Source organism: Piliocolobus tephrosceles, chromosome 13 (assembly GCF_002776525.5).
Source record: "Piliocolobus tephrosceles isolate RC106 chromosome 13, ASM277652v3, whole genome shotgun sequence".
Lineage (NCBI taxonomy): Eukaryota > Metazoa > Chordata > Mammalia > Primates > Cercopithecidae > Piliocolobus > Piliocolobus tephrosceles.
The window spans coordinates 85,685,180-85,710,027 of NC_045446.1; the positions used below are offsets into that span (position 1 = coordinate 85,685,180).

Below are 24,848 nucleotides of genomic sequence, written 5' to 3' on the forward strand. Positions count from 1 at the left end.
CGTCCTTTTTTATGGCTGCATAGTATTCCATGGTGTATATGTGCCACATTTTCTTAATCCAGTCTGTCACAGATGGACATTTGGGTTGATTCCAAGTCTTTGCTATTGTGAATAGTGCCGCAATAAACATACGTGTGCATGTGTCTTTATAGCAGCATGATTTATAATCCTTTGGGTATATACCCAGTAGTGGGATGGCTGGGTCATATGGTACATCTAGATCTAGATCTTTGAGGAATTGCCATACTGTTTTCCATAATGGTTGAACTAGTTTACAGTCCCACCAACAGTGTAAAAGTGTTCCTATTTCTCCACATCCTCTCCAGCACCTGTTGTTTCCTGACTTTTGAATGATTGCCATTCTAACTGGTGTGAGATGGTATCTCATTGTGGTTTTGATTTGCATTTCTCTGATGGCCAGCGATGATGAGCATTTTTTCATGTGTCTGTTGGCTGTATGAATGTCTTCTTTTGAGAAATGTCTGTTCATATCCTTTGCCCACTTTTTGATGGGGTTGTTTGTTTTTTTCTTGTAAATTTGTTTGAGTTCTTTGTAGATTCTGGATATTAGCCCTTTGTCAGATGAGTAGATTGCAAAAATTTTCTCCCATTCTGTAGGTTGTCTGTTCACTCTGATGGTAGTTTCTTTTGCTGTGCAGAAGCTCTTTAGTCAGATACTGATTTAGGAAAGTTGTTGATTACTGGGAAATGTTACCTCCTGGAAAAAGTACTTTGAAACAGGGCTAAGTAAACCCCACTTAATATATTAGCAAAACTGCTCAGTTCTAAAAGCCTTTAGAATCTATGAATTTTGTACCTAAAATTAGTTAAGCTCATCTTTCTAAGATCCAGTTATAAATTTGTAAGGTGTTCTTTCTAGGACTTAAAAAAAAAAAAGAACATTTATCACCATGACTAAAGAATATACAATAAGATAAATAGTGACTAATACACAGAGCAAACTTAGCTTTTCAGTGAAGAATCATGCAATTCTGTGCAGTTTATCTAATACCCATATCACACTCTCCGGAAGCCTCTTTAATCTAAGTCTTTCCTCCAGTTTTAACTTTACTAAATAAATCAATCTCCAATATCCCCATGAAAGACCTGCTGCTGTAGCTATTTATATCCTGAATCCATTCTCCCACTCATTAATCTCAGCATTACATTGAGTAAAAAAGCACTTGCAAAGGCTCATCCAAACTCCAAACTTCCTACTTACTGGGATACGGCCTCTTGATCTGAAGGATCCCACTCTCTTTAATTCTTCGTCAGGAATATTTGCTGGCACAACCAGGAGGGCAGGGTATGTATCACAAAGTTCGTATCGTTCATTTATCTTTGTTATTCTCCAGCTTTCATTTGGAATTCCCTACATGTGAAATGAAACATAAGACAAATTACTATCTAACTAAAATATTAAACGACACCAGGACAGAAGTCATCCTGTTCAATCTCTCTGACCTCTACTGTCCATCTCCTAAAGTGTTGGGATAGCTGTCGTCAGCCTGTGGTACCAGGCTTTTAGGATTAGATATTCCGATATAGGGATATGTATTCATTTTTGGAACCCAATTCCCAATTTGATGTTAAATAACAGACATTAATTCACTAAATATTGAGTGTGGGCCTGTGCTAAGCATATTCAGGAGGGAGGAAACATTAATACTTCAAATGTTCCTATTCTTTTTTTGAGATAGAGTCTCGCTCTGTTGCCCAGGCTGGAGTGCAGTGGTGCGATCTCAGCTCATTGCAACCTCTGCCTCCCGGGTTCAAGTGACTCTCCTGCCTCAGCCTCCTGAGTAGCTGGGACTACAGGCGTATGCCACCATGCTGGGCTAAGTTTTGTATTTTCAGTAGAGACAGGGTTGGCCAGGATGGTCTCAATCTCCTGACCTCGTGATCCACCTGCCTTGGCCTCCCAAAGTGCTGGGATTATTATAGGCGTGAGCCACCACACCTGGCCAAATGTTCCTATTTTTTTTTTTTGGAGACGGAGTTTCACTCTTGTTGCCCAGGCTGGAGTGCAATGATGTGATCTCGGCTCACTGCAACCTCTGCCTCCCGGGTTCGAGCGCTTCTCCTGCCTCAGCCTCCCCAGTAGCTGGGATTACAGGCATTCACCACCACGCCTGGCTAATTTTGTATTTTTAGTAGAGACAGGGTTTCACCATGTTGGTCAGGCTGGTCGCGAACTCCTGACCTCAGGTGATCCGCCTGCCTTGGACTCCCAAAGTGCAGGGTCTCATTCAGTTTGACTGGATGATTGACTTTGTTGCCATTCATCCATACAAAGAAATATCAGAAGTCAGGCACCAAGTGTCCACCAGAGTGCTACATATAAAGCTATCACTTATATACGTAAAGTACATTTTTCACTCAGGTACTAATGGATTTTGCTAATCTAAAATATGTTAGAAAAGTAAGGGAGGCATGCAAGGCAAAATAACAGGTAACAGGCAAGAAAAGTGTTTAAAACAATTTTTTTAAAATATATCAACTATTGAGCTCTCGTGCTTCTTCAACATCTGCTATTTTATAGCGTACTACTTCACATTGTAGGATTACTTAATAAGACAACTGAAATTTTCCATCCTTCACTGTATACAAAATTAAGCTATTATATTAAATGATTGGACTTAAGAAAATCTTTTAAATTTTATGATCTCTGAAAATTCTTATCAAACAAAAAGAATTGAAAGTGAAAAATACATTTACTGAGCATCTACTATGTGTAGGCACTTTGCCAGCCTCTTTACACCCAAACACAGATATATTTTACTGTACTCAGGTTTCATTGACTTCATTTCATAAAGAAACTATGGCACAGTTTGTAATTTGGCCAAAGCTATATATTAGGAATTAGTAGAGAATTCCATGACCATTCCAAATCTGTCCTTTTTATATAAAAGTACATTATTCCTCAAGAAAAATTTACTATCCTAGTTCACTAAATTGTAAAAATCTCAAAAGAGTAGAATGTACTCTCCTTTAAAGAAGTATTTCTCAAGCTGTTGCCAAACACCCAGAAGGATGTTAAAATTAAGAAAGAAAATTCCCTTCCAGCAAACACTCTCAATAGCACTTCTATTTATCCCTAACTGTTCTTTCATTAGTACCTTACATCCTGTTTACCCCATATAATTAGCCTGGTCCCATCTTGCTCCCTATGGTCTACATCTTTCCCTCCCTCCTGATTTCCTTGACTTCAGATATTCTGGACAACTTCAAGATGAAAGTTAAACCCTGCACCAGGCCGCTTATTATCTTTATACATATTTTTACCCATGACTTACTTCCACAAGTAAAAGGCTTAATCAGAGGTTTTTAACAAAATATTCATGTGCTGGCCGGGCACGGTGGCTCATGCCTGTAATCCCAGCACTTTGGGAGGCTGAGGCGGGCAGATCACTAGAGGTCAGGAGTTCAAGACCAGCACCTGGCATTTTTTTTTTTTTCAGATGGGGTCTTGCTCTGTTGCCCAGGCTGTAGTGCAATAGCTCCATCTGGCTCACTGCAACCTCCACCTCCCGTGTTCAAGCGATTCTCCTGCCTCAGCCTCCCGAGTAACTGGGATTAGGGACACACACCACCACACCTGGCTAAGTTTTGTAATTTTAGTAGGGACGGGGTTTCACCATGTTGGCTAGGCTGGTTTTGAATTCCTGACCTCAAGCGATCTGCCCACCTCGGCCTCCCAAAGTGCTGGAATTACAGGCGTGAGCCACCACGCCTGGCTTAACTACTTTAAATAATTCTTTCTATTCTAACAGGTGTGTAAAAGTGGCATGATCATGTGAGGTGAATGAAGTGAGTAACAAGTATTGTATCTCATTGCTGTCCCTTCAAAGTTGATACTATATCCCAGTACCATATTTAGATGAGGAAAATTGAGTGGCCTGGCCAACATCGATGAAACCCCGTTTCTATTATACAAAACTCAGCCGGGAATGGTGACTCATGCCTGTAATCCCAGCTACTTGGGAAGCTGAGGGAGGAGAATTGCTTGAACCCAGGAGGTGAAGGTTGAAGTGACGTAAGATCGTGCCACTGCACTCCAGCCTGGATGACACAGCGAGATTCCATCTTAAACTTATATATAATATATATACACACACAATTCACTATATTTTTTAGTATTGCATGTGTATACTTATATATTTCATATTTTATATATTGTATATATTTTTATATATATTTTTTATATATGTATATATATTTTCACATGCTATACTAAAATGTACAGTGAATTGGCAAGTTTAAAGAGATGGTATTCAACCAAGAAACTTGGTTATCATCTTTAACTCCTCCCTCTCCCTTATCCCTTACATCCAGTCAGTGACCAATTTCTATGATTTTGCCTCCGGAAATACCAGAAATTTGCTCACTTTTTTCAGTTCTTACCACCACTTCCCTAATTCAGGCCATTATCACTTCTCTCCTGTCCCTCTATAATCCATTCTCTATACTGCTTCCAAAGTAATCTTTTAAGATGCAAAAGGGATTATGTCATTCCTCGTTTAAAATCAATGGCTACCTATTGCTTTTCATATAAAGTATGAAATCCTTTACCAGACTTAGCAAAGCCCTCTACAATCTGCTTTCTCCAGATCTCTCCCTTGCCACCGTATGCTCTGGTCTAGTCTATATCAGACATCTTTCAGCTCCCAGATGGCTTCATGTTCTCTCCCTACAGTACTTGCTCTATCAGACTATTCATTACATTATATTGTAATTGTTTATCTATTTGTTTGAATGCTCCATTGAACACAAACTCTTTGGGAACCTGGACTTTATAATTTTGTTTCATATTTTAGCCACTAGTATTTAGAAGTTATTATATGAATTTGATAAATGCATAAAAGAAAAAATCAGTGAACCATAGGAAATTTCCATAAGAAGCAAAATCAGTTTCCAAAGTTTTCTTAGAAAACATGGAGTTAGAGCTAAGAAGATCAGATCACTTGAGAAGCATACATTGGAGAGCCTAATGCACCATCCCCCAACTCAGAAAGGTACTCCCGTCTCCCACTCCACTTCCCATATCCTTGTAAAATCACTACCAGGAGAACTACTGTTCTCATGGGGAATGTCACATTATTCAGGTAAGTAGCAGGGTGGGGTAAGAATGAGAACCACGGACTTAAATTACCTTCATGGCTACCTCATTCTTAGATAAGCTGACACGCCTACTATCTTCACTAAAAACTGCCTTTCAAGCAGAAAACTGGAATTGGCTAGCCCTCAGACACTCTCTTTGTAGACAGTACTAAAAATATACTGACAACTATTGATCTTTATATATCAACTATTGATCTAGTATATATCTACTCTCCAAGCAAAATCACTGCCCTTCAGTATCCACTTGTCAGGGTCAAGTTATTATACAAACAAACTGAAAGGATTATGGATTTCTTAGTTACTTACATTCCAGTTCTAAGGATAAATTCTGTTTCCCTTGACTGAAGTGACTGTTTTCCAAATTTGTTAAGTAATGCATGTAACTTATATTGGGTATTTCTGCAGGAGACCATGCTCGTTATCTTTTTGGTTCATTTCTTGAGATAAGGTCTCTGCACTCTTCACCAGGCTAGACTGCAGTGGTGCAATCACAGCTCACTGTAGCCTCAATCTCCAGGGCTCAAGCAATCCTCCCACATCAGCCTCCAGAGGACTTCAGGCATGCACCACCATGCCTGGCTAATTTTTTATTTTTTGTAGAGATAGGGTTATACCATGTTGCCCAGGCTGGTGTCGAACTCCTGAGCTCAAGCAATCCCACCTTGGCTTCTCAAAGTGCTGGGATTACAGGTGTGAACCACCGCACTGGGCTGCTCATTAATTATCTTTATACAGATTTTTACCCATGACTTGATATTTTTCTTTTTTCTTTTTTTTTTTTTTTTTGAGACAGGGTCTCACTCTGTCACCCAGGCTGGAGTGCAGTGGCACAATCATGGCTCACTGCAGCCTCGAGCTCCAGGGCTCAATCAGTCTTCCTGCCTCAACACCCCTGGATAGCTGTGACTACAAGCGTGTGTCACCACACCTGGCTAATTTTTGTATTTTTGGTAGAGACAGGGTTTCACCATGTTTCCCAGGCTTGTCTCGAACTCCTGGGCTCAAGCAGTCCTCCTGCCTTGGCCTCCCAAAATGTTGGGATTACAGGTGTGAGCCACTGTACCCAGACTGATGACTTGATTTTTCTTGGCCTTATCCACAAATTCCATAGTCCTGTCTATAATCACTACATATTGTATATGTCCTTCAAGAGTAAATTAAAGAAACATTCTCTTATATGACAAACCTAAACAGTTATTAATAGCTTTGCCCATTTTTATTTATTTACTTATTTTTTTGAGACATGGGGCATCTCACTGTTGCCCAAGCTTGAGAGCAGTGGCACATTCACAGCTCACCACAGCCTTGATCTCCTGGGCTCAGGTGGTGCTCCCACCTCAGCCTCCCAAGTAGCTGGGACTACAGGTGCACGCCACACCTGGCTAATTTTTATTTTTTTGTATAGATGGGGTTTCACTACATTGCCCACGCTGATCTCAAACTCCTGGGCTCAAGTGATCTGCCTGTCTCAGCCTCCCAAAATGCTGGGATTACAGGTGTGAGCCACTGTGCCCAGCCTTTGCTCATTTTTGAAGAGATATAGTCTAATTTCTTTTAACACTATTAAGTGTAGATCTATTGAATGAATGTGGCTTTCATTTTTTTAGTGGCAGCACATGATAAAGCCAGTCATGATACCTGTTTTTCAGAGCCTCACAATGCAAAAACCATAATCATCATCATTTGGACAGATTTTTACAGTTTACAAAGTGCCTTTCTATATATTACCAATCCTTCAAACATCCCATAACGTGGTATCTATCACCAAGTAAAAAATGAAGGCAGTGTGCCATAAATGACTCATTCAAGAGCCTACATCGAAGTGTGAGAGTAAGAACTAGAGCTAAAATTCAAAACTAAGTCTTCTAAATGTACTAGAATTAGAGTGTGGTGGTAACTGCACAATTTCGTGAATATGTTAAAAAGCGGTGGACCGTATAGTTTAAAATAGTAAATTTTATGGTATGTGAGTTATATCTCAATTTAAAAAAACAGAAAGGTCTATATGTTTGGAGATGGTACCATCTCCAAAATATATTAATGAAAAAAGAAAAGCACAGAAGAGTGTGCATGGCATGCTACCATATGCTTAAAAAAACAATACCCAAACATACGTACACAAGCTTTGTAGACATGAAACCTTTGAAAAAAATACTCAGGAAACCACTAATGTCATTTCCTAAAGGGAGGGGAACTGGAATGGCTGAGGGGACACAGGGTTGTCCTGGAAGGAAAACCTACCTTTCAGTATACCCTGCTGGACCTTTTGAATTTTGTACAGAATGCAAGTATTACCACTTCCTCTTTTAAATTTAAAGGGGTGAAAGTGAATAATCTGATGCTTTATCATTAGTCCTTAATTTTAAGAGATCATCTTCATTTTCTTCTGTAATAAACTTAAAATATATCCAAGAAAAAAATCTTAAAACTATAGCTTCTAACTAGTGTCCTGACTCCATAAGACCTTTTGGTTGATTCAGAGAGAGTTTCTCACCCTGAAAAAAAAAAGAAAAAAAAAAAAAAAAAAAAAAAGCCAACAAATTCATCTAGTAAGTCAAAGACCATAAAGCATCCATACCATTTTATGTAGAAGCCAATGCTCTATTCTTACTGTCACAATTCCTAATCTCATAATTCTCTTTCTGTATGGGCACAGTTGTTCATTTACACTTTATTTTTTCTTTTCAGTAATAATTTATTTCTTTTATTTAGACACAGTTACCTCATCTGCTTTCCAAAGTTCTACACTGAATGCTCCTGGGACAGCAATTTCTTCCCAGATTCCCAAAGAGTAGTCCTCATTTTTATAATTTCTAAAGACACTTGCTAGACTTTTTGTTGCTTAGTCATCTTCTTCTGACACTGGATTTTTGAGTTAGCACAAATCTCCTAACATGTTTCTTGTATACTCTTGGCTTTTAGTTGATTCCATTTATTTTGCATTCTATTTCATATTTTGCCAATTAACTTTATAACTAAATGAGGAAATTTCAACTTCACTTTCCACATGTAAGTGCGGTAACAAACCCCACTTCAAGTCATTTAGATATCTTTAGCTTTCTGGTGGTGGTTCTTTACTTATTGTGGTTTTGTAAAACCACAATTAATTAGATATGTTATAATTAAAATGCTATGTTTGAAATTTAAATACAAAAGTAAAAGCTCAAAAATTTTCATATTTGAATTCTAGAATATTCTAGATAACAAATCGAACAATTACCAAGAAATAATCAGTATGTCTTAAATTCTCAAGAAAGCATAGTGGACAGGAGGAAAGTTAAAAATAAAGAAAAGACTATTTTAGGTGGGGCTTAATGCAGTATAGAGACTTTTTGGGAAGTGGTATACTGAAGGAAGAATAGGAAGAATGATATACTAAAACAGATTTCTTTTTTTTTTTTTTTTTTGAGACGGAGTCTCGCTCTGTCATCCAGGCTGGACTGCTGTGGCCGGATCTCAGCTCACTGCAAGCTCCGCCTCCCGGGTTCACGCCATTCTCCGGCCTCAGCCTCCCGAGTAGCTGGGACTACAGGCGCCCCCACGTCGCCCGGCTAGTTTTTGTAGTTTTTAGTAGAGACGTGGTTTCACCTGTTAGCCAGGATGGTCTCGATCTCCTGACCTCGTGATCCGCCCGTCTCGGCCTCCCAAAGTGCTGGGATTACAGGCTTGAGCCACCGCGCCCGGCTTAAAACAGATTTCAAGATTGAATTCTGCTTTAATCTGTTACTGTAGTGAATTACTGTGGTATGAGATATGCTGGTTTTCATACATGGTTCACCCAGTTTTCTTTGTAATGAAAAGAATACAAAATACTAAAATTGAAAGAAAAGAAAGTACATACCTGCCTTCTATACTCTAAAAGAGGGTCATATAGCTTCCATCCGTTTTCAGGGAATACTTCTTTGTATTCAAAAGCAAAAAGAGGCTACAAAAAAGTAAACAATGGTAAGAGCTAAAAAAGATATTCACAAAGGTAATGAATCAGAAATGTATCCATATATCCAAAGTTTTCATTTATTTATCTGCAAGAACAGTTTATGTATTAGCATCCTTTTTTGTATTATAGTTTTTGTTTTATAATTTTGAAAATCTATTTTTTTTACATATTTTTTAAGCATACAAAAAAGCAAAGACACTTGACAACAAAACTTACCAAATACTAACATATTATTATATTTCCTTCAGATTATCTTTGGTAGCCTCTGTAGGTTTACTTTCAAATAAAGATATTGCATTTAAAAACAACTATGATGCCAAAAACAAAAAAAAATTTGAACTGGAGTCATAAGACCAACGTTGATTCCAAATGGTACTCCTACTAACTGTGCCCTTGAGTTAACTGCTTACCTGATGTTGCTTTCATCACTAAACAGGGATAAATAAAATCTACCACCATAGGCTACAGAGAAGTGAAGTGATATAAACATGGTAGTCTAACACTGTCTATAGCACATAGTGGGAACTCAGGGTTTGCCTACCCTTACCTCCCAAATTGCTAGTCTTAACTGGCTCCCAATTAGAAAGGAGATTTCAAATCCTAATGAAGACAACAGGCAACTTTTCATCATGCAAACACCCTGAATAGCGAGATGATGTAATCATAAAATGTTAGTGCTGGATTGGACCTCAGAAATCAGCTAGTCCAGCTTCCTTTATTTCATGCCTAAAGAAACTGATGCAAGATACTAGGTTATACTTAAACTATACATCTGGTTAAATGTCAAAGCAGGGATGTAAATGTAGAGATTCTAGACAGCCTAAACAAGTTTCTTTATACTACATCAATAATTATAGCACAAATTTTCCAAAGACAGGAAACGTTTTACCAGGTTATTAGAGACAGGAAATGCATATTTCATTAGATTCTCAAATATGGATCTTCTTGTCCGCCCCTCAGGTTTATGAGCAAATCGTAAACTCCTAATATCCTAGAAAAGATTTAGAAACCAAGTTAATAATTGTTCACTACTTACTTAAGTGAATAAATAAGGTTACTTGGAACTATCTTGTAAAATGTTAAGATTTGTGAATGTAGGATACAAAAATAAATCAGACATTAGCTCCTGGAGATAGGGAAATTATAATGGTTTACTGGGAAAAATTGAAAGAAACACAGGTACTCTACTACAAAGCAGAATTCAGAGGGCAGGAAATTTACCTATGCTTATGGACTCAAAATAGGCCAGTGAAAGAGACAGTATTTGATGTAACCACTAGGGATTAACAATATTACATCTGAAGATTAATATCATGACTGACACAAACTATCAGCATATGTGCTTTCCCTGTGAAAGCCCATTTTCTCTCATAAATTTCCTTATTACTAAAACTTGATTAGTATTTGTTACATTTCACATGTGCCTTCATTTCATTATATCTGGTGATTATTTTCCTACTAACTATCCCTTCCCAGGGTTCATTTGCATTGGACCTTCTCTTCCTAAGTCCCCTGCTACTAGACTTGTTAGAACTAAACCCTGCCTGAAAGTCTTCCTTCCTTCACTCCATAACCACATTCTTCCACCATCTACTGACACATAACCTCTGAATAGTTTAGTTTATATTATCCAGGCTCTACAATAAGGTCTAAAGACCAAGGTTCCCTTCCATTTGTCCCTAAGCAGTTTTCTATGCTCAGGCTGAATGCAGTTATTCATGTTCTGGTTTACTGGTATCTTAATAGCACTTAGAAAAAAACTGGGGATTAAGATAATTTCAAGGGCCAGACACAGTGGCTCATGCCTCTAATTCTGACACTTCGGGTGGACAAAGCAAGAGGGACACTTGAGGTGTTCTACTTCTAAAACAGTGGTGGGGAAAAATTGGTATTGTAGACTTTTCCTATGTTCTTATCTACTGTCATTCTTTAAACGCATTGTTTGATACTTGAATGAAACATAAATTGTTACAAGTTCAAGACCAGCCTGGGCAACATAGCAAGACCTTGTCTCTACAAAAAATTTAAAAAAAAAATAAATTTATAAGAAAAGAATAATTTTAAGACTAATTTTATTTAAATGTTTTTACCTAGGCAGAGTTCAAAATAGCTTTATTATGCCTCATTTTGTAGAATCACACACAAAGCCACTTCACTACAATGTACCCATAATACGTGAGTAAGACAGTATATTATAAATCTGATCCAAAACTAGAATGCTGGCTTTACTATCTTTCAAAATAAACATGTGCAGGAACCTAAGCTGATTTCTTGTTTTCCCTCAGTAAATACCTTTATAACTAGGAGAGATACTCAGAATCATTCTGTTAACCACTGAGTTCTCTGAAAGTACCATGTCAGGGGCCCTACAAATATTTGTGTTAATTGATAACGATCCTGTTCCATGGAAAAAAAAATTATATTTAAAATGATTAAGATTCAAAATTATCTTCTTTCTATGTGCTACTTACTGTTAAACTACAGAAAAGTGATCAGGAAACAGTGTGCTTGACATGTGGTTGACAGCAATTACACTTACAGAGCCCTTCTCACTACAGCGGAAAACCACAGGCCAGGCACAGTGGCTCATGCCTGTAATCTCAACACCTTGGGAGGCCAAGGTGGGCAGATCACTTGAGGCCAGGAGTTCGATACCAGCCTGACCAACGTGGTGAAACCTGTCTCTACCAAAAATACAAAAATTAGCCAGGCATGGTGGCATAGGCCTGTAATCCCAGCTACTCAGGAGGCTGAGGTAGGAGAATCACTTGAAACCGGGAAGCAGAGGCTGCAGTGAGCCAAGATCATGCCACTGCACTCCAGCCTGGGTGACAGAGCCAGACTCTTGTCTCGAAAAAAAAAGAAAACTACAAAAATAATTACTAAGTCATCAGCTTTAATACCAGAGTCACAAAACTTCTAAGATTAGCATAAAGTATCTTGAATTATACACATGCTGTTTCTTTTGGCACTGGCAGAATAGCAAAAGAAAGGAACAATGTGATGTAGAATCTCAATGTGCATGGGTGTTAGTGAATTAGGCCTTAATAACAGTGACCTGGAGAAGTGGTTCATAGTATTAAATATCTATGACTTAATGGTAAAAATGTAACAATCTGTGTTTCATTCAAATATCAATGCATTTAAAGAATGCCAGTAGATTAGAACATAAGAAAAGTCTACAATATCAATTTTTCCGCACTATTGTTTTAGAAGCAGAAAAATTGGCTGGGCATGGTGGCTCACACCGGTAATCTTAGCACTCAGGGAGGCCGAGATGGGCAGATCACAAGGTCAGGAGATTGAGACCATCCTGGCTAACATGGTGAAACCCCATCTCTACTAAAAATACACACAAAAAATTTAGCCAGGCGTGGTGGTGGGTGCTTGTGGTCCCAGCTACTCGGGAGGCTGAGGCAGGAGAATCGCGTGAACCCAGGAGGCAGGGCTTGCAGTGAGCCGAGATCACGCCACTGCACTCCACCCTGGGCGACAGAGCGAGACTCCATCTCAAAAAAAAGAAAAATTATGAGAACTAGAAATAGAAAAGACAGGTGATGATGAATATATCATATTTAGTTATTTAGTTCTTCCACTACAAGGTAGTGGAACTGCTCAGAGCCTTATGTTGCTAATTTGTAAATTAAAGGTAATAATGTCTATTGTGCCTACCTCACAGCATTTTTATAAGGCTCAAAGTGAAATAATGAATGTGGAAGTATGTGGTATCCTATCAGTACTATGTGCATTAAAGATGGTCATTATTATTAATTTTTTTTTTCAGACAGAGTCTTGCTCTGTTGCCCAGACTGGAGTACAGTGGCACTATCTTGGCTCACTGCAACCTCCGCCTCCCAGATTCAAGCAATCTGCTGCCTCAGCCTCCCCAATAGCTGAGATTACAGGTGCCCGCCACCACGCCCGGTTAATTTTTGTATTTTTAGTAGAGATGGGTTTTCATCATGTTGGCCAAACTGGTCTCGAACTCTCGACCTGAAGTGATCTGTCTGCCTTAGTCTCTGAAAGTACTGGGATTACAGGCGTGAGCCACCGCATCCAGCCAAGAATGATCATTATTAAAAAAAGTTATGAATTTCTGAATATATCAAAATGTGTAGACTGAACTGGGCCCAAAAGAATTAAGTCTAATTCATCAATCACCTTTTCTATTACTGCTAAATTTTGTTTTCTTCTATCAATGTCATACTAAAATAACACTTCTAATTGGAAATCCATTTGATATTTTGGAAACCAATTTCAAAACAGAGGTTCTATTTAATACAAAGCTTTTCAAACCAAAGAAAATCACATACACATTATAACATTTACCTTACACACAGTTTCTAGTCCATAAGAATTTTCACCTCGACTAGAAGCACCACCAATTTTTTCTACTCTACTTATCACACCAAGGGAAGCATCTAAAACAAATGGGGGATCCTAAAGAAGGAAAGAAAAAATAATTAAAACTGAGCAATTAATACTGTCCAATTATACAGCTGATCAAAATCTTAATCAGAAATGCTTTAATTAGAAATGATCAAAAATGAACAAAACTAGCTACAAACAACACACTCATGTACATACAAAAATCGAATCCGACTCTCACCCGTTCCATGCTTTTGAAATATAACCTATAATTTGTGACAGTCAGAGTTCCTCGTACAGCACCGGTGAATGGACATATATAAGTTACATCTTTGGCTGAAAAGGCAAGAAGTCCACAGTTTACTATACATTATGTGCTATTAAAACCTGGCATCTCATCTTATAAAATTGTTATGATTCCTAGACTAATTTATGCTGAAAAATAACAGAACCAGTAATTTCCAGAGACCTCGGAATCCTACAACCCAAGCTTCCATCCCTGCACTAATCTGGGGAAGAAACATAGAATTAAATGGGATAGGCTGAAGAGGGGGAGGGACTTCTCGTCCCATGAGACAGAACATAAGTAAATAAAGGGGCTACTATCCTGGCTAGATAAAACAGTGTGGGTAGCTGCAGCAGAGATGGGTGAAACAGTACTGGTAATGGTGATATTAAAAATAAGCATGTCAAGGCACAGTCACCATCATCTCATTGCAGTTTCTATGTAACCTCCCCAATCTCCTGATCTTCCTCTGCCCACAGTCAAGTTTGTCAACATTATTCTAAAAATGCAATGTCCAAAACATGTTATTCCACAAACTCCTGATCTGATTAATACTTATGGGGAAAATTTTACAGGTGAAATGACACACATTTAAAATGTAATTTCTTAGAAAAATAACAGTATAAGAAGAGGATATTGTACTGCTGACCAACTGATGCCAGACTTTGTAAAGAAATAATCACAAATAATGTTTTACTAAATAAACGATGGATCTACATGGCATTATGTTTTGTAAAATATGCATTAACTGATTATGCAGGATAACTTAGGAATCAGTATCTCAAAATATTATTTAAAATGCCACAGTTCATAATGTCCAGTACATAGTTTTTATATCTTAAAATATTCATAAATTCCTAGTATGTCATTACTACACCAAATCAGCAGATAAAGGAGTATCTTCATCATTCCAAGGAAGTAAGGAACAATTCTGTAGAGCAACAACTTTCTAAGACCCTTGCAATGGGCTTCTGAGAAAACTTGGGGCCATGAAATATATTTAATAACCTCCTGACTTTGCTTCTCATTCAACACTTCGAAGGACTGGCTGCTTTGTATGGAATTTGAAATGAGACTGATCTTTTCACAATCATTTCTAACCTTCAAAATAGTTCCCTTAGGAAGATTTTAAGTATAAATTACTTTTTTTAAATCATTGTTTCCAATGTACATTTCATTTAGAGGGAAGCTTTTAAAATTAAATCATTATATAAAAATACACAAAACTTGCTTTGCACAAATAATATTTTTTCCCTTATGAATTTTTACCTCAACTAGGAAAGTTTTATTCAAGGTTACTAAAAACATTTCTGGATTCCTTCCAGAGTCAGTTTTCTTACTCATGTGAGAAAACTCAGCCTTACTATCCTATATCCCACCACAGGAATGTCATTCTCGGGCCAGTGCTTTTCTGTTACACCTTACCCTTTATTCTAAAATCATGAGATAATATGCACATAAAAGTGCTTCTAAAGTTTTAAGTACAATACAAAAATTCAAGAGTTTATACCTAGGTTACTATTATCATCATTAGTCTTTGCTTTGTTCTGTACCCTCCATCATTCCTCAAGAGATCATGACAATGGAGAAAAGAAGATAAACACAAGAAATTCTTAGACACTGACTCCTCTAGGTCAGGTAACTGACTGGATGTTAAGAGTCCAGAAAAGAAAAAAAGAGCAGTCTAGTACGACAACCAGATTTCTGACTAGAATAAATGGACAACTGGTATTGATGTCAACTGAGAGAGAGAATGCAAGAAAAAGAGTACATTTGGGGTTAAACGTGATGATTTCCATTTTGGAGATGCTGGGTATAAGGTTCCTATGGGATATTCAAGGATGTGTGTTTAAGATAGAGGCATTTGTTTACTTACATTAGGACAGGGGTTCACACTGGAGGTACAAATTTTAGAGTCATCAGCCAATATATGGCAAGTGATGTTACAAATTTAGATATGGTCAACCAAAAAGAGTATACAGGAGGGAAAAGGGAAATGGATCAAGGATGAAGTCCTAGGGCGTGTTGCTATTAAAGGGAGAGGAGCCAACAAAGGAGACTGAGTGGTAACTTGAAGGTTTTTAATAAAGCCATATTTCATAATGGGAGCTGCAGTTATGGCATTAAGTTCAGAATAAGAAAAAAGAAATTGTCGGCCGGGCGCGGTGGCTCAAGCCTGTAATCCCAGCACTTTGGGAGGCCGAGACGGGTGGATCACGAGGTCAGGAGATCGAGACCATCCTGGCTAACACGGTGAAACCCCGTCTCTACTAAAAAATCCAAAAAAATAGCAGGGTGAGGTGGCGGGTGCCTGTAGTCCCAGCTACTCCTGAGGCTGAGGCAGGAGAATGGCGTAAACCCGGGAGGCGGAGCTTGCAGTAAGCTGAGATCCGGCCACTGCACTCCAGCCTGGGTGACAGAGCGAGACTCCGTCTCAAAAAAAAAAAAAAAAAAAGAAAAAAGAAATTGTCATAATGCTAGATATAACCTTATTAGCTAGGTCATCTCCCTATGCTTTAGTTTTCTTTTTCATCTATAAAATGGGGTTGATGTTATTCTCAAGAATATACTCTCTGAGAATGACTGAGATAGTAAGCACTCAATAATAATAACTACTATCATTATATAATAGCCAATTCTGAAGAAATGTAAGTAGGTAGTTCAGATTGAGAGCCTGGTGTATACATAAGGCTGAGTGGTGAAAAGAAGAAGACTGAGAGGTTATTCAATCAAGAGTCAAGAGCAAGAAAAGACAAATACCATGCTAAGGACTAGGAAGCTAAATTTAATAAATAATAATCCATTTAGAATTCAGGTCCTCCCTTTGGTTTGTTTTTACACATAGAAATGACACCTAGCCAAGTAAAATTAAGCATTTTTAAAATCCTTTTTAAAAATTATGATTGGTAACAAAATGAAAGTAGTTACATTAACTAAGAAATCATTCACTTCATTCTTCTAACATATTACTTTATTTCTCAGAGTTTATGAGTAGATATCTGTAGATTATCACACAGATGAAACAAAACAGAAGCATGAGGGAAAAAACAACACAGCTTATAAGCTCATTTTCAGTTTCCAGTCCATATTATAAGTATTAGGCTGGGCAGAGAAGGGCATCTACATACAAACAGATGCAATGGAGATGACGTATTTCAGCCAAAAATTAACCTGAGTTTATTCAGAGAAGAAAGACATGAAGGAAGCAAACAGAAGAGAAGGTATTTTAAGAAAAATTACTTGTATAAGGTGACAATTCAATGTTTTTATCTAGGCAACTCAATATCTGAATATAGTAATTCAAAATAATAAAATTTTCCTTCACAGGCTTTAGCAACAGTTTTAGCAAAAAGCCACCTACTTTTAAAGAAAGTAACCAGAGAAGAGGCAAAGTATAATTCAATTTGCATGTTTCCCAGAGTTCAAACACAAACACTAGCAGCGGGTTTACGCCTACATTTGTAGAACACACTAAGATGCTGGGAAGGCTGCAGGTAAAGAGTTCTGCCAGACAGGAGGTGTCTCTGACAGCCAGTTTATTCTCTGTATGCTGAGAGTACTGAACATTCTGCACAGTCAGAACGGAGGACATTAAGCAAAAAATACCATTACGGACCCATGTCTTTAATATTTTCTCCTGGAAGCAAGGGTGGTTCTTCCATTTCTGCTAACTTGTTAGACTCCCTCAGGACCTGGGGTGGGAAAAACAAAAAAAGAAACATTTTTTTATTTAAAGGCTACTTTTTCACTCATATTTCAACTGAGTATGCTTGTTCTTGAAGTTATAACATCGTATCACATACACTATTTTAAATCAAATTTGTTAAACTGTAGTGTTGGCATGTATAATATATGAAGTTAATGTTTTTCTAGAAAGCATTTACTGAGTGCTTAAATCATATCAAAGCACTCTACATTTGTTACACAAAAAATTTTACGTGTTTTTGCACTGCATCCTAAGACAGCCTAACAATAAAAGAGGTATTATATGCTCATTTCACAGATGAGGAAAAAGCAGCCGGAAGTGGTAATTAGTTCAAGATCACATAGTTAAAATGCCAGTGTATAGATTTGAACTATAGTTGAATGAATTCCAAAGCAATGCTGAAGGGCCATAGTACATTTAAACTCAGACAAAATTAAGTTCTTATGTAGATTTAATGTTTAGAGAATTTAGAAGTGATGTTGATAAATCATCTTGTTGAAAAAGAGTTTAAATAAAATCATGATCAACAAATATTACCAGGTAGTTACCTTGTGAAGGATGCTGCCCTATATTCCAAGAATGTGGATACAGAAACAGTTCTCTAAAAGAGTTACAACCCAGAGAACACAGAGACACACCCAAATTGTCATATGCTAAATATATCCCCCCTTAACTACCAAAAGCCTTCCTCACCTCCTCCCACCTCTTTCACTGTCAAACAGTAAATTTTTGTCTCCAGTCCCATTAATTCCTCCATCTTCAGCAATCTGGCTCACCTGCGGCCAGTAACTAAGAACTACAAAGAACAAATTAACTTATTTTCAATAAATTTGCAATCTAAACAAATTCATTCTTTGAAAGTTTAACAATTTGTTTCATAAAGTAACTTTAATGCAATACCTAAAGAAATAGTATATACCCACATATATCTTTTTATGTGCCACATCTAAACTTCAGAAAAGTCATCTTTAAAGGTCATTTTTTAAAAATGCTATCTAGTTGCCAGTCCCTAAATAATCTTATGTAGTCATAAAAGAAGAGAAGAAGGAAAGGAGGACTGGCCTATGAAGATGGGGTTAAAAAGGCAAAAACTGGCCATACACAAAAATATAGACTTGGGTTCACATCCTGACTGCACCACATACTAACTTGGTACTCTTAGACAAGGTTTTCAATTTCTCTATGCCTCATTTTCCCCATCTATAAAATGGTAACAATAGTACCACACATAGGTTGTTATGAAAATTAACTGAGTTAATACATTTAAAGCACTTATATCAGTGTTAACACATAAGATGTATGTAATAAGTGTTGTCTATCATTAATAATAAAAGTTCAAACAACTGATTGCCAGAATCTGCTAATAATTCTACTAATTATGAAAGCAACAAAATTAGACCCAAAGATACAAAACAAATATCAGAGTATACTGAAAAAAATCAACCACGTGAAAGATTATAGAAAGGAAGATGCTTTATTCTTCCCCTGGTCTACCACCTCACTCAGAAATACGTTTATGTCACTTATAACGCTGGGCAGTAGTTCCCATATTGCACATGTATACCTTCTTGTGGCTGCTACAGCACTGCTCCACATGACTTCCTCTTTCTCTACATTTCTACATTCAGAAAGGACCAGCAACCCCGGAAAATATTTATGTTATGTATAGAAGAGAGGAGGGTAGTTCTGGCAAAGGCATACAGAAACATGGGAGATACAATCCTCATAAAGTTTTATAAAGTGAGAAAAGAGACAGGAAAACTCTTGTAAGTAGCACACTGTGAGAACCACACATAGGCTTTCTTATATTCTCTCTGACCAGAATGTCAAAGAGCGAGGCAATGAAAAGAAGCAATACAAGATCCTATCTTTGTCCAGCAGAGCTGCTCTAGATGACAGACTTTTAACAATAGGCATATGCTAAAGGTTGTATATAAACAACTAATTCTACACTGGAGATAGGAAAAGGAACTCCAACTAGCACTCAAGTGAACAGAACAGGGATGGGGCAATCTAGACCCTGTGTTTGTTGACAAACACTGATTCTAGACAAATCCTTAATCAAACAAGAGAAAAGACTAGGGAAAAAAAGGCCTAGAAAAAAAAGAAAAAGACAAAAGAGAATATCAACACAAAACTTTAAAAAAGAAAAAAAAGCAGTCTTCTGAAAATAATTTTCTATAGGCATTTGTAAAAACAAGTATAAAGTACTTGGCACACTCAAAAGGAAATAAGCCGTGTTTCTAATAAACAGAAAGAGAAGGCCAGGCACAGCGGCTCGTTCCTATGCTCCCAGCACTCTAGGAGGCCAAGGTGAGTGGACTGCTTGAAACCAGAAATTCAAGACCAGCCTGGACAATATGGCAAAACCCTGTCTGTACTAAAAATGCAAAAAATTAGCTGGGCAGGCATGGCATCGCGGGTCTATAGTCTCAGCTACTCGGGAGGCTGTGGTGAGAGGATTACCCTGAGCCCCGGAAGTCAAGGCTTCAGTGAGCCATGATGCACTCTACTGCACTACAGCCTGGGCAATGGGAGTGAGACCCTGCCCTAAAAAAAAAAAAAAAAAGAAGAAGAAAAAGAAAAAAAGAAATAGAGTAGAAACAGAAAGCCATAAGGAGAGAAACACAAGGAAACAAGAGAAATGGGTGAAAATGACTGCAAGGACATTTAAAAATGTAATAGCAGAAATAAAATCTGTATGGAATTAGTAACAAATTGCATTGGTTATTCAGAAAACAGATTTAATGTTGAGGGCAAACTTGAAAAGTGCTGTAAGAATTTGAAGGAAAAGAACAAAGATAAAATCATCATGGAAAATAATCAAGAAAAGAATCATATTTTCTAAATGAAAAAAAAAAATCAATAGGAGCAAAAAGTCCAATACATAATTGATGTTGATCAGAAGAGTTTACCATGTTCCACCCAAAATCAATGAACAGAGACACATCTAGTTGCACCCTGGCAAATTTTTTTGAACTAAAAGAATTAAAATATAAACTATAAGAATATAGGCAGAAAAAAATTACCTTTGAAGAAAGCAAAATCAAGTTAGCTTCAAGGTTATCTATAATACCACATTCTACAAGACAATAACAAAATGTCATCAAAGCTGTGAAGGAATATGCTCCCATAAAGTGTTTAATGGCAGCAGGAGGTCATTCTCAGATAGCCAGGTCTCAGAAAATATAACCCAGAAATACTTTTTAGAGGAAAAAAAAAGAAAAAATACCTTAAACTGTAATTCAGCTAAAAAGGGAAAATCAAAATTAAAATATACAAGGGATCTGTGGTGTATTGCAAAACCTTACGTTTCATATCCTAAGAACCCCTAAAAAAAACCTCCACATTCACTACCACCATACTGACCTCTTAGTCTTAGTTTCACCATTCATATTATTAACATGATATTAATACCCACCTTAAAAGTTAGCAACTATGAAATCAAGATAACTGCACCATAAAGAGATTTGCAAAGCACTGTGAAAATGAAAAAACAACAACAAAAAATAGAGACAGTCCCTGGCTTACAATAGTTCAAGTTATGGTATTTTCAACTTACAACGGGTTTATCTGGATGTCACTCCATCACAGGTCGAGGAACATCTGTACTTATTATTCACATAATAGAAGCATCAACAGAAGTTTTCACTGTCTTTTACCAAAATGGCCTATTCACATGATGCTTTTTTCTCTGCTCTAGAGATTCCCTATATGACACACTTTCTCTAATACTCATCAAAGGGATTAATATGAGAAAGCATGTCATATAGGGAACCATAAGTCAATCTCTCCCTGACTCCTAACTACTACGTTCTAGATTTAGCTACAGAATAGTAAGCATCTAATGGTTCTAAGGAAAGCAGCAAATCTTTTCCCTTTCTTTCATTTCTTATGAGTACTGAAGATAGCTGCAATATTCCAAAGAGTCTGACAAACCTAGGAAAATTAATAGAATAATGTCTACCTGAGAGAATAAAGGAGATGGCTTGAGAAATAAAAATGGAGTAAAAGTTTAGGGTATCCTAGTGAAGGGTTTCAAAGATGCCTTCAGCAAGAGACTCCATATCTTATGGGTCCATTTACATGAAATTCTGCAAGACTATAGTATGAAAAAATTCAAAACAGTTGTTGCTATGGGGATGAGAATGAAGTGTGGACTGAAAAGGGGCATGATGAAAGTATCTGAGGTGACAAGTTCTATATCTTGACAGGGATTTGGGTTGTACAGGTATATGCATTTTTCTAAACTCACAGAATGTACACTTAAGATTTCTGTATTCAATAGGTATAAATTTTATATCAAAAGAAAAACCACATATATTTATTTGCATGCTGACATATTTACTTGGAAAAGTACTGATGTCTGCAATTTACTTTGAAATGCATCAAAAAGTTAGCTAGATAAATAGATGGATGGAGGGATACACAGATGATGGATGTCAGATAAAAACAAGGAAATAGGGTAAAATGTTAATGGCAGAATTCTGATGGTGGATACAGCTGGGTCCTTTGTAAACTTTATTTTGTGTTCAGAAATTTTTATAATAAAATACTGGGGAGAAGTTAAGGACTTTAAACTTGACCAGTCATGTTAAAAAAAAAAGATAAAAGAAAAAAATTCACTGCAGGCCTTTGATGGGGCAGATGGCATGGTCAAGGAAGGCACGGAACCGAAAAGGATGAAGATGAAATGATGATAATCTATGAAACGAAATAGAATCCTGGATTAGTCTATGGTAATATAAATAAAGAGAAATATGATACATTGGAAAAGTGATCAAATCTGACCCTAGGCTTATAAAAAAATAGAAATAATTATATGAATAATACTTGATGATTTTTACTTGACAGGAACTGGATCTCAGATATGTCAGCAATGGAAGAAGAGAGAGAGCAGATTCAATGAATAAATGCAGTGAGGTCAAAACAAGAGAGGCAACTCAAAAACACCAGGAACGTATCCTGTTAAAATGGGGGTTAGGAACCAAGAGAGCAAAGCCAGTCTGGTCCATTAGGTTTTTCTGCTTTCACATGTAAATATCTTTAGTGGAGAATACATTAGGTTTTTCTGCCTTCACATGTAAATATCTTTAGTGGAGAGTAAGTTACATAATCCTCAGATATGAGGGAAGAAAATTCACTCCTGGAGAAATCCTCTAGAATACTTTAAGCACTTTCTCTTATTGGGTCAAAATAATGTTACTAACTGGCTAGCCAACCTTTCTATCAGATGCATCAGAACCCTGCCTGTGTCTGGAGCTCTGGCCACATCAATAGGTAAGATTCCATAAAATGTGCTATTGGATAGCATTTAATACAATATTTAATCATTTTATTATCAAGAAGAAAAGTCTGATAATCTTATTAAAACTCTTGAAAACAAATGACACAAGACTAAAATTTATAATTCTTTTTTTATTCCTACTACATTATCAGTTTGGTATCCCTCCCTTCCCAGCCCTGATTTTCTTCCATGCCCACTTCATTAAATTATTTTCAAATTGCCCAGTAATTTTCCATGTGACTTAAACTTCTTTTTTCACTCCCTCCCTTTCTCTTCTCTCCCTCTCTTTCTCACACACAGAGGCAAACAAACACAAAAATACACTCTCTTACACACACACAATTAGGAAATTACTATAAACTGGATCTAGAAGTTGGCAAGTTTAAGAATCAATTTTCACATGGAATGGTTAGATGGTAGAAAAACAGGAAAGAATTTGTCTGAAATCTGCAAAACACTAAATAATCATCACCTGAAAGGGAAAAATGAGTCTATACAGTTATAAACTATCCTCCAGTCTTTTTTACATGCTGTACTAAAACCCAGAAGAGAAGAAAAGGATTTTCTTAGTAACTTACTTTTTGTTGGATAATCCTTCTAAAGAAAACGGTTTATATCAATTATACTTTATTCTATTTTTTCTACAACTTGACTGACAAACCACAAAAGTGGGCAAATGAACCATGCAAACAAAAATTCTAACAAGGTAGAGCCACAGACTGGCATGTGGGATAGATCTTACTGGTTACACATTTGAAAGTACATCCAAGATCAAGCATAGGGAAGCCCCCCCCCACCTTTTTTTTTTTTTTTTTAAATAACACAGTCAAGGACACTTTGGTTTTTCAGCTGAAACCACAACTAGCCAAAGCTGGAAAACGTTACATCACCATCCATAATTCAACAACAAAAACGATGACTATCTAAAGAAGAATGGCCTAGAAAGCATCATCACTTCATGCTATGGGTTGAACTGTGCCCTCCAATAATGTTGTTGAAGTCTAACCACCAGTGCCTTAGAATGTGACCTAATTTGGAAACAGGGTTGTTGCAGATATAATTAGTTAAGATGAGGTTAAACTGGTGGGTGGGCCCCTAATTCAATATGACTGGTATCCTCACAAGAAGACAGCAATGTGAAGAAACAGGGAGAATGCCCTGTGAAGAGGGAAGCAGAGATTGGACTGATGCATTTACAATCCAAGGAACATCAAAGATGGCTAACCCTCATGAGCAACTATGAGAAAGGTATGGAATAGAGTCTCCCTCAAAGCTCTCTTGGTTGACAGGAGCCAACCCTGGTAACACCTTGATTTCTGATATCTAGGCTCCAGAACTATGAAAGAATAAATTTCTGTTGTTTTAAGTCACCCAGTTTGTGGTACTATTATAGCAGCCCTAAGAAACGAATGCCTAATATCAATAAAAACTTTCAGATTTTAATCTTAAAAGTTTTCATAACTGTGAAAACTTAGAAGCAATTTGACCTTCAGTAGGTGAATGGATAAACAAAATGTGGTACATCATGCATAGGAATATCATTCAGTAATAAAAAGAAATTAGCTATCAAGCCATGGAAAGACTTGAGGAATCTTAAAAGGATATTACTAAGTGAAAGAAGCCACTCTGTTCGGACTGCACACTAGATGATTCCAACTACATGACATTCTGGAAAAGGCAAAAACGTGGACAAAGAAAAAGATTAGTGATTGCCTGATGTTCAGGGAGAGGGGAAAATGAAAGAGGTGATGCAAAGGGGATTTTTAGGGCACTGAAACTATTCTACATGATACAGTAACAATGAATATATGCCATCATACTTTTGTCAAAACCCACAGAATGTACACCACAAAGTATGAACCCTAATGCAAACTATGTATTTTAGTATTAACATAAAAATGTATCAGTATCGTTTCATCAGTTATAACAAATGCACCACACAAGGTACATTCAACGGAATAAATGTCAATTCCTTAAATTTTCTGTAAAAACTTCCTGTATCTCTAAAGGGTAACACATTATTCTACACATCAGCTAAGTCATAATTTAATGCTTGCTTGACTCTCATATTTAATCTATTTCTACATTTTGTCATGTCTCTTCCTTTCATTTCCCACACCACTAATATAGCTCCACTTTTCCA

At 37.0% G+C, this 24,848-nt stretch overlaps 1 protein-coding gene across 1 annotated transcript in view; it reads right to left on the bottom strand.

Moving 5' to 3' along the window:
• Positions 1-24,848, bottom strand: part of MTMR2 (myotubularin related protein 2) — an 89,518-nt gene that overhangs the window by 17,093 nt on the left and 47,577 nt on the right. Inside the window, exons 3-8 of the mRNA XM_031933832.1 lie at positions 17,329-17,404; positions 13,668-13,762; positions 13,388-13,498; positions 9,948-10,049; positions 8,963-9,046; positions 1,133-1,372 (exon numbers count right to left, since the gene is read on the bottom strand). Coding sequence (XP_031789692.1) covers positions 1,133-1,372; positions 8,963-9,046; positions 9,948-10,049; positions 13,388-13,498; positions 13,668-13,762; positions 17,329-17,404 — 708 coding nt within the window. The remainder of the gene's footprint in view (positions 1-1,132; positions 1,373-8,962; positions 9,047-9,947; positions 10,050-13,387; positions 13,499-13,667; positions 13,763-17,328; positions 17,405-24,848) is intronic.